The sequence below is a fragment of the Mandrillus leucophaeus genome, unplaced genomic scaffold, assembly GCF_000951045.1.
Source record: "Mandrillus leucophaeus isolate KB7577 unplaced genomic scaffold, Mleu.le_1.0 Scaffold835, whole genome shotgun sequence".
In the NCBI taxonomy this organism is placed as follows: Eukaryota; Metazoa; Chordata; class Mammalia; order Primates; family Cercopithecidae; genus Mandrillus; species Mandrillus leucophaeus.
In genome coordinates, this window is record NW_012109086.1 from 336426 (window position 1) to 347775 (window position 11350).

Below are 11350 nucleotides of genomic sequence, written 5' to 3' on the forward strand. Positions count from 1 at the left end.
TTCCTTCCTTCCTTCCTTCCTTCCTTCCTTCCTTCCTTCCTTCCTTCCTTCCTTCCTTCCTTCCTTCCTTTTTTAAAGCAAGGTCTCTCTGTGTTGCCCTTGCTGGCCTTGAACTGGGCTCAAGGGATCCTCCACCTCAGCCTCTTGAGTAGCTGGGACCACAGGCGTGCCCTACCATGCCTGGCTCTGATTTTGTAATTACTGAGCCTTTTATGTCCTTTTGTACAATTTTGTCATTTTCTTCTTATAGATCTTTAGATGATTGGTGACATTTATTCCTTTCTTTCTTAATTTCTTTTTTTTTGAGACAGAATCTCACTCTGCCACCTGTGCAGTACAGTGGCGTGATCTGGGCTCACTGTAACCTCCGCCTCCCGTGCTCAAGTAATCCTTCCACCTCAGACTCCCGAGAAGCTGGGACCACAGGTGCACACCACCACACCTGGATAATTTTTGTATTTTTTGTAGAGATGGGGTTTCACCGTGTTGCCCAGGCTGGTCTTGCCCTCCTGGCCTCAAGCAAAGTACTGGCCTCAAGCAAAGTCTTGCCTTGGCCTCCCAAAGTACTGGGATTACAGGTGTGAACCACTGCATCCAGCCTATTCCTTTCTTAATACTTTTTGTTTCTTTAAATAATGGCTTTGTTGAGATATAATTTATATACATATGAAACTCACCCTGAATATCTTTGTATATATTTTTAAATAGTACTGCTGTATGAGGAAGGTATGCTTAAAAAAAATCAACTTTATTAGGGTATAATTTAAACGTAATAAAATTCACATATCTCTACTTAATAGGTTGATGGCTTTTGACACACATATTCCTTATGTAACCACCACCCCAATTCAGGTACAAGATGCAGGATATTCCCATTTCTCTGTGAAGTTCCCTTGTGTTCCTTTCTTCTAACATTCACCTGTTGGTGGATGTGGCAGTCTTTCCAGTCCCCCCCAAATGGGGATTGGAAGAGTAGGGTGCATGCAGGGTGAGTAAGTGTGGTGGGGGGCGCTGCATGGTGGGGATGAGAATGATCATGTTGAGGCGAAGCAGGAACAGGCCCCTGGATGGCTCAGAAGATGGACATGGCATCCCCTGTTTTCCAGAGGTGGGCACAGGCTTTGGAGGTTCGCGTACCTCCTCTTTTTTTCTTCTTTGGTCTTTATTCTGGTGTTGTGGCTGCTGCCCTGTTAACACAGCAAATGTCAAGTGGACTTCTAAAATACCAACATTTTATCATCATCAAAAGGGAAGACTGACTACCTCAAAAAGCCTGTTTTGGGAAGGAATAAGACTTTGAGATGCAGATATTATGTGTGTTGAAATTTGGTGAGGTTTTTTATTTGGCCGCTAATCACTCCAGCACTGACCATGTGAGGAAAAAAAGTTTGTATTTGCATTCACCAAATTTTTTACACAGAAAATTGCCACTTTCCCCTCATCTTGAGGATTATTATTCTGCTGTTCATTTTGAAGTAAAGGTGGTATGGGAAGTTAGTGTCTACAAGGAAAGAGCCTGCTTTTGGCATCTGAGAAACTCATTCTCCTCATGAGAACTAAGATTACCTTCAGAATTTTTAATGAGGATTGCATTATACAAACATGTACACATGTATGTATACACAAATATATATGCAAAATATATAATTTTATAAGATATTATACACACAAACCCCCAATGAGTGTTTAGAACATAGCAAGCATGCAATACATTATATTATTATATTTTAAAATTTCTTTGTATTAAATAGAGATGGGGTCTCGCCATGTTGACCAGGCTGGTCTCAAACTCCCTGCCTCAAGCGATCCTCCTATCTTGGCCTCTCAAAGAGCTGGGATTGGCCGAGAGTGGTGGCTCATGCAGGTAATACCAGCACTTTGGGAGACCAAGGCAGGTGGATCACTTGAGCTCAGGAGTTTGAGACCAGCCTGGCCAACATGGTGAAAACAGATCTCTACTAAAAATACAAAACATTAGCTAGGCATGGTTGCTCATGCCCATAGTCCAAGCTACTCAGGAGGCTGAGGCAGGAGAATCGCTTAAACCTGGGAGGCGGAGGTTGCAGTGAACCTAGATCGTGCCACTGCACTCCAGCCTGGGCAGCAGAGCGAGACTCCATCTCAAAAACAAAAACAACTCCCCCCGCCCCAGAAAAAACCCAAAGAGCTGCAATTACAGGCGTGAGTCACTGTACCTGGCCTATATTATTATCACAAATAATATCTTCATTTTTACGTTTTTTGCCCAGGTGTGTTGCTTTATGACAAATCTTTCTTCTACTCTTTGTGGTTGAAATGGTAATCTATTGAAATGTATTTATCTACTGAAAGTCTTGGTTCCTTTCTGTGTTTTCTCAGGCTCACTGCACAGACCTTTCTGTCCTTCATGAACACACGTGTGGTGGACAGATGACTGTCCTGCACCCCGTGCTGCTCTAGGTGCGCCAGACGTGGAGCTGTCCAGTTGGGAGAAGATGGATTCCAAAGATGAAAGCTCGCACGTGTGGCCGACGTCTGCAGAGCACGAACAGAATGCTGCACAGGTGAAGACTGGTCTTTTGCAGCTTGGTATTGAGAGGTTTTCAGCTGGACACAGTTTGCTGACTATCCAGTAGTGACTGGTTGGGAGGAGCCAACATGAAGAACTCGTACCCAGGGAATAGGGACTGTTTTGGCACCTTGAATGCTCCATCGACGTGGCTCACTGTGAGTTAGGAGAGCTAGACCACCACCTATAGGCTTCTCTGCATTGTCTGCAATTTACTGTCATAGTCTGTTTTACTACCCTGTTTTATTTCTGTTATTGGTGCTGAAAACCTCAAACTATAGTTTGTTTCTTTTATGTTATCCGTAGGAGTTTGGTCCTTTGTGTGTAATGAGTACAAGTATGTATATAAAGTGAGTGGCCTTTTCTTTTCTTTTTAAATTCAGAATATAAACCTCTAAGTGAAAGTTGTTCCATTATGAGTCAGCCACTTTAGAGGTTAGTCACTTGATCAAATGCTGCTGTCATCCTTTCAGATTGCTGCTAGAACCAACCACGTTATTCTGACTGTTCTTAGTGATGGCGAATCTCTGCATTTTTGGTGTGGAATTGAATTTTGGGATGATTAGCAGTCATATGGAGCCATGTTTTATATGTGACCAAAGCATAAAACTTAATTTTTAAACATTATAGTAAACATACAAATTTAATGTTTCATTAAATTGCATAACCATAGTACCATATCAAAATCAAGAAGTTACACTGAAACATTTAAGTATGCAGATTCTATTTAATTTAAGCAATATAATAAATATACAATCAATAAAATTGGTCATCTGGTATGATTAAAAAGTCTCAGTATGGGCCAAAGATGGTGGTTCATGCCTTTCCCAGCAGTTTGGGAGGCCAAGGCAGGAGGATCAATTCAGGCCAGGAGTTCAAGACCAGCCTGAGCAACAAAGTGAGGCCCTGACTCTACAAAAAAAAAAAAATTTGCTGGACATGGTGGTGCATGCCTGTAGTGGTGCAGTCACGTCTCCAGGAGGTGGAGGCTGCAGTGAACCATGACTGCACCACTACACTGTAGCCTGGGTGACAGAATGAGACCCTATCTCTAAAAATAAAAATAAATGAAGTCTTAGTCTGATTACTTAAAAAAGTTCCACCGATGTTTTCAGCAGAGTATATGAGAATTCTGTTTTATTTCTCCTGGAAATCATTTTGAGCTCACTTCCATGCAGCTATGTATTTTGGTATATTTTATTTATAAACAAAATTGTAGTTCATTAAAAAGCAAAACAAAAGAAAATCTAGTTGTGACACTGCATGACCAGGGCCCTGTCTGTGGGTAACCAGATAGTAGATAGCAAAGGTCAGGGTCCCTGTGGCACTCCTTCCTCCCAATTGGTTCTTCCGCCAGCTGGGAATTCTGATTTAATGAGTGCTGAAGACCAAGCGGAAAAGCTTGGATAACTTGTCTGGAGGAAACATGTTTTCCCTTCTTAAGCACTGAAACTAGTTCAAGGCTTTGATGTTAATGAACAAATCTAAAGTCACAAAATTGTCTTATAGCAATTAAGCCTGCTCAAATATGAGCCTAATTTTTCCAATAGACAAACTTTATCTTCCCAGACAAATCAAATTTATGTAGAAGCCAGACTAATCGTTTAGTGTAGAGGTAGAAGTTTGTTGTATTTCTGTGGTGTTTGATTACATTTTGTCTCTTAGGTTTCCTTCTGGGGATTAAATTAGTTTATATTATCTTTGGGATCTACAATCCTTCACTAGAGAAAACTGACATAAAAAAGTTAGGCCCAAAGCCAAGGCAATATAAGAGCAAGGATTCCACCCTAAGAGTGCCTGACTTCGATAGCAACACATAAATTATTTCTCTCCCAAATGTGTGCTTTGGCCATCTGCTTCCAGACCTTCAATATCAGGCATCAGGCCATGTTCCAAGCTCAGGCCTTCAAGAATTCAATCCTCCAAAGCTGACCACTCAGAAAATATTTTACAAAACTCGATTTCTGCTTTAGTTCTTTAGGTCTTGGGAGAAAATTATTTACCCTGGTGACAGCTGAAATAGTTGTCCAGAACGCCTTAAAAGTACTTTATTAGAATTTTCTGTGTCTTCATCTACCTGGCAAGGAAGAGTTCTATTCCGTTCAATGATTCAGCAAGCATTTACTGATACACGTCCAGTGTGTGCTTTGTGTATGAAACAACTTGCAGGAAAGAAAGTGACTTTAGTTTAGTTTAGTTTAGTTTGGTTTGGTTTGGTTTGGTTCAGTTTGGTTCGGTTTAGTTTAGTTTAGTTTAGTTTTGAGACGGAGTTTCACTCTTCTCACCCAGTCTGGAGTGCAGTGGCGTGATCTCGGCTCACTACAACCTCTGCCTCCTGGATTCAAGCAATTCTCCTGTCTCAGCCTCCCGAGTAGCTGGGATTACAGGTGCCCCCCACCATGCCCAGCTAATTTTTGTATTTTTTTTAGTAGAGATAGGGTTTCACCATGTTGGCCAGGCTGGTCCTGAACTCCTGACCTCAGGTAATCCACACACCTCAGCTTCCCAAAGTGCTGGGATTACAGGTGTGAGCCACCACATCTGGCCAAAAGTGACCTTATTTTAACGTGTCTGCTGAAAGACACTATTAGTTATAAAATAGAATTCTTATGATGTGTTGAGAGCAATTGGCTTTTGAGTCTTGACATTCTGGTAGTGTTGTCAAGCAGGAATCTGCAGTGTCGTTTCCAGGATCAATTAACCACATCCTTATTACTCCCCAAAAGAGTTATCTGCATTGGACATTTGAGGCAAAGGGGAATTTAAGTCGGTTGCCTAACAGTTAGCAGTAAATCAATGACAGGGTCCTCGGATCCTCCCCTAGTCATCAGCTCAGTGTAGACGAAGGTGTATCCATCCCCATTCTCCTTTCATTGGGGATATTTTAGAATCCCAGGTGTGCTTGTCGATCTCTTACCTTCGTGAGACTGATTTTGTTCTTCGTCCTTGCCTCCTTTTTATGCCAGGTGCACTTTGTTCCGGACACTGGAACGGTGGCTCAGATCGTCTATGCTGATGACCAGGTTCGCCCACCCCAGCAGGTGGTGTACACGGCAGATGGTGCCTCCTACACATCAGTGGATGGTCCAGAGCACACGCTGGTATACATCCACCCAGTGGAAGCCGCGCAGGCATGTGAAGGATTATTTGTTTATAATTTGTTGATTAACTAATTAACCGATTACTTGTGTTTACCTTCTGTCAGTCATTGTGCTAGCTACTGGTGATGCAGAACGTATTCAGATAAGATTTGTGCTCTCAGCTGGGCGCGGTGGCTCATGCCTGTAATCCCAGCACTTTGGGAGGCTGAGGTGGGTGAATCACAAGGTCAGGAGTTCAAGACCAGCCTGGGCAAGATGGTGAAACCCTGTCTCTCCTAAAAATACAAAAAAGTAGCCAGGCATGGTGGTGGGCACCTATAATCCCAGCTACTCAGGAGGCTGAGGCAGAGAATTGCTTGAACCTGGGAGGCAGAGGTTACAGTGAGCCGAGATCATGCCACCGCACTCTGGCCTGAGTGACAGAGCGAGACTCTGTCTCAAAAAAAGAGAAAAGATCTATGCTCTCAAGGAGCTTGTAACCAGCTTGGCAGAGGAAGATGTGATTTACTTCTCGACACTAAATGCAGTAAGAAGAGCATGGGTTCGTATATAGCTCTTCTCTCTAGTTGACTAGGTTATGAATTTGTTATTATTCCTAAGTATCAAGAACCAGGCTCTGTGAAAACATACAGATTATTTCAGCTAAATGTGTAAGAAAGGGTCCTGCTAAGCTTATTAGCTACCACTTCTTAATAACTTACTGATTTGCAAGGTTGTACTAGAAGCAAAGATGTTTACTGGTAAAAGCTGTACAATTATAGCTGCTTTTATTTTATTTGTTGCCAGTGACTTGCAGTGTAGCTTCCAAATAAGTGACACCAATATTCCCCAACATATAAATGTTAATTTACATTGTTAGCACTTTACAATGTATAAAGTACTTTGAAATGTGTATCTTTAACATCTAAATTCCATGCTTTTATAGTAGCATCTTGGTAATAAAAATTTGTCCTCATTTGATATTAAAAAAGAGGCTCAGATCATTCCCAAAAAGAAATGAGGCTGGCCTAATCAGTGCCTTTCAAATCTACGTAAGTATGAAATCACTGAAGACTTAGTGGTACTTTTGGAATACCCCTGCCTATATTAAAATAAGATTAGTTTATGTAAGAATGTCCTGTGACCAACTTTTAGTTTATTACAATGTTACTAAATGTCTGAATTTGGATAATTTTTATTTTATTTACTTATTTTTTATTTTTTCGAGACAGAGTCTTGCTCTGTTTCCTAGGCTGGAGTGCAATGACACAATCTCAGCTCATTGCAACCTCCACCTCCCTGGTTCAAGTGATTCTCCTGTCTCAGCCTCCCAAGTAACTGGGATTACAGGCACCCACCACCATAACCAGCTAAGTTTTGTATTTTTAGTAGAGATGGGTTTTCGCCGTTTTGGCCAGGCTGGTCTTGAACTCCTGACCTCAGGCGATCTGCCTGCCTCAGCCTCCCAAAGTGCTGGGATTACAGGCGTGAGTCACCACGCCCAGCTAGATTTTTAGAAACTTTACAAGAAAGGACATTTTGACATTTTTCTGGGTTAGAGATAGTAACCGTGGTACCCTGGCTACAATAGTTTCAAAGAATTTTCTCTAGTTAGCTTTGCTCCATCATGACCCAACTTAGTTTATGATGATGATTTTTAAAAAAATTACGACTTTATTGACTATCCAAAAAAGAACTCATGGAACATTAAGTTCAATTTACTTTCCTTCTACTTCTCTTCTGATAATAAACATGCACTTACGTTTGAAAGAGCTGTAATCCTTGGGAACGCAGTCCTCTTCTGGGTGCCTGTCTATCCCCATCCATTTTCATTTAATCACAAGGCTACACTGTGAGCAGTGTTATGTGTGAACCTATGAACCCTTGTTCACGTCATGTCTCTTTTGTTTTCACGAGATACCGTTTTAATGAACTGTGACATTCAGCCCCAAGAGAGGCTTTGCTTAGGAGTAAAATTGTGAAGTATGTTAGCCATTGGGATGGTTAGCTTCTACAGTCTCTTTGGAGCCATCTGAATGAAAGGCTTTAGCTAAATTTAAGATTACTATCTTTATTTTCTGTATTAATGAAAGATTATTACTAGCTAAAATGGGAGTTAGCTTTTCTAAAAATTGGTGCTTAGCAGTAGGATAATTTTTCTGTGTAGGCAGGCTATCCAAAGAGCTACTGCTAATTGTTTGTTTGTTTGTTTGTTTCTTTAGACTCTGTTTACAGACCCAGGCCAGGTAGCTTATGTCCAACAGGATGCTACAGCTCAGCAGGTAATGAATTGTCTTTTTCTTGTTTGGGGATAACACTGTGAATGCCACTGTGCCTGGAACGCCCCCATCCCTTCACACTGCACCATCTCTGGATGTTTGTTTCTTATGTACTAAGAATGTTCTCCAGCTCCTTTAATGAAAACAAAGCAAAATGTAACATAATATTAACATATTTCAATAAGTATATACTGGAATGATGTGGTAATAGAAAGTGATTTGTCAGAGAAATTTTTAAAAATAAGCATATAAACAGGGTATTGGTTCAAGAACCAAGGAATAATCATGAGGTTTAAAAGTATCTCCCTTTTTGGAAATTGATATAGCTTTTGTGCTTGCTCTATTTTTAAACACTGAAAAAAAAATTCTTGCTTAAATTACATATAAATGTGGTTCCAATTTTCCTTGTGCCAGCTTCTAAAAAGTTGAGTTCTTCTTGGTTTTCTTTTAAAACATTTCTTTCCCATTACCTTCATTCTTCATATATCCTACTTGGCTTTGATGACTTCCTCCTTATTTTTTGCAAGAATGTGAAAGTGATAAAGAAGGTGTGGGAGCAGCTGGGCACAGAGGCTCCTGCCTGTAATCCCAACACTTTCGGAGGCTGAGGTGGGAGAATCATTTGAGACCAGACTGGGCAATAGAGAGAGACCCCATCTCTGCAAAATTTTAAAAATTAGCCAGATGTGGTGGTGTACACCTGTGGTTCCAGCTACTTGGGAGGCTAAGGTGGGAGGATCCCTTAAACCCAGAAGTCTGAGGCTGCAGTGAGCTTTGATTACACTACTGCACTCCAGCCTGGGTGGCAGAGTAAGACCCTGTCTCAAAAAATAAACAAACAAAAACCAAATAGGTTTACTTTCATGTCAGGTAGTGTGACTGTAATTTGTCTGTATTACTGAGTGCCATGACTGATTAATAATTAAATTATTCTCATTAAGAAGCACTTTCTGGCCAGGTATGGTGGCTCACGTGTGTAATTCCAGCACTTTTGGGGACTGAGGCAGGTGGATCACTTGAGGTCAGGAGTTCAAGACCAGCTTGGCCAACATGGTGAAACCCTGTCTCTAGTAAAAATACAAAAAACTTAGCCGGGCGTGGTGGCAGGCACCTGTAATCCCAGTTAATTTGGGAGGCTGAGGCACAAGAATCACTTCAACCTGGGAGGTGGAGCTTGCAGTGAGCCAAGATTGTGCCACTGCACTCCAACCTGGGCGACAGAGCAAGACTCTATCTCAAAAAAAAAGAAAAAAAATTAATTAATTAATTAAAATTTAAAAAGAAGAAGCACTTTCTGCTTTTTTATTTCTTGGTAGAAGATTTGTATGCTTCTGTTTTAAAATTTAGAAAATGAGCACTAGTTGTATTAATATCATCTGAAATAGAGAGAGGACTGTTAGGAGCCTTTGTTACATAAGTTGGGGTTAAAATCATTCGTGACTGGCAGTGAATGGCAATGTAGTGGGGGTCTTTGAACTTAAATGAGAACTGTTATTTATTTGAATAATTTTTTGTAATAATTAGGTATATTCTTGACCCAAACCTCATTTCTGTAGTTATTGATTCCAACAGGATGCTACATTGATTCCATCAAGCAAGCAATGGAATATATATATATACACATACACACACACATATATATGGATATACTATTAGATATATTCTTCATTTATTATTTTACATGTAGATTATTTCCTTTTTTTCTTATTTTGCTACTATAAAGAACGCTGTCATGGATATCATATCAGATTATTTCCTTAGGATAAATACCCCAAAGAGAAATGGTAGAGACAGAAGATATTTGTATTTTAAGTTAAGAACCAAGCTTTTTGTAAAAGTGGAAAAAGATACAAATATAAAAACCAAACCAATGAAATAAAAATCCAGAATTCTAAATTTGAATTGGAATATGAATATGGACTTGTAATATGTTTTCTCTCAAAAAACATGTTTTCTGACCAGGCACCTGTAATCCCAGCACTTTGGGAGGCTGAGGCAGGCAGATCACTTGAGGCCAGGAGTTCGAGACCAGCCTGGGCAACATGGCAAAACCCTGTCTCTACAAGAAATACAAAAATTACCTGGGTGTAGTGGCTCATGCCTGTAATCCCAGCTACTCTGGAGGCTGAGCTGGGAGAATCACTTGAACCTGGGAGGCAGAGGTTGCATTGAGCTGAGATTGCACCACTGTACTCCAGCCTGGGTGACCCAGCAAGACGCTGTCTCAAAAAAAAAAAAACAAAAAACAGGCTGGGCGTGGGGGCTTACGCCCATAATCCCAGCACTTTGGGAAGCCGAGGCAGGTGGATCACCGGAGGTCAGGAGTTCGAGACCACCCTGGCCGATATGGCGAAACCCCGTCTCTACTAAAAATACAAAAATTAGCTGGGCATGGTGCCTCATGCCTGTAGTCCCAGCTACTCGGGAGGCTGAGGCAGGAGAATCGCTTGAACCCAGGAGGTAGAGGTTGCAGTGAGCTGACGTCATACCCCTGTACTTCAGCCTGGGTGACAGAGTGAGACTCTGTCTCAAAAACAAAAGAAAACAAAAAACAAAAAAAAGCAAAAATCCTGTTTTTCTAGTTCTGGCCATTGAAGTAGTTTAGATACGATGATCAACCCACTAGCAGTGAGTATCCCTAATGCTGCCATGTGTTCTCTTAAATACAATTCACCAGCAAAAGGAATTAGGGCTTTTTGGAGAAATGGCAGATACTAGCTCTGGGGCAGGGAATGCACTGATGAATTTGGAGCATCTTGTCTTCTCAGAATGCAGGGTTGCTATTAAAAACTTCTGGTTTCCTATGGCAAGAACTTGAAGGGGCCAAAATGGGTCAAATTGACCTGTAAAAAAGGATAACATCTACAATAGATTGAAGTACCTAAATATACGTAAGGTCCACAAGTTCATAGTGATACTAAAAGGAGTTATTGGATTGGTCACTTTTTGAGGATGCTAGAATTTACCATATTATTCTAAAAACTGGCAAATGGAGAAAAAGAATCCTGCCTTTCTCCTTGAAGGTACCCAGGTAACCAATTACTTGAGGAGGGAAATTTCTTTACAGAAGCATTCCTACTAATAAATAAAGATGGGATGATTGACTTAGAATATCACCATTTTGCAGCCCCTAATGACATACGGACCTAGGCAATGATTGTCAATGGTAGCCTGAAACCATCAGGAAAAAGCTGATGAGGAATGGTATAATGGATAGATCCAAGTGATAATATCACCAACAGAGAGACAGCCATTCATGATATGCCTCCTGGTATTGTGTACTTCCTATTGTATTATATCACATATGAAGCATTCTTCCCAAAAAATCAAACTGGAATCTGATTAAATATCTAGATTCAAGCATGGTAGACAAAATGGAACAAATGAAAAGATACACACAAATGCAGTCAGCAGAACCCAGTCTGTGGGAGATTCTCTAGGAC

General features: G+C 40.8%; 1 protein-coding gene across 1 annotated transcript in view; it reads left to right on the forward strand.

Annotated features, from left to right (window-relative positions):
• The window catches only part of PRDM10 (PR domain containing 10), a 128723-nt gene that overhangs the window by 46572 nt on the left and 70801 nt on the right, over positions 1-11350 (forward strand). The window contains exons 2-4 of the mRNA XM_011968276.1: positions 2359-2543; positions 5515-5679; positions 7851-7910. Coding sequence (XP_011823666.1) covers positions 2475-2543; positions 5515-5679; positions 7851-7910 — 294 coding nt within the window. The 5' untranslated portion in view covers positions 2359-2474. The remainder of the gene's footprint in view (positions 1-2358; positions 2544-5514; positions 5680-7850; positions 7911-11350) is intronic.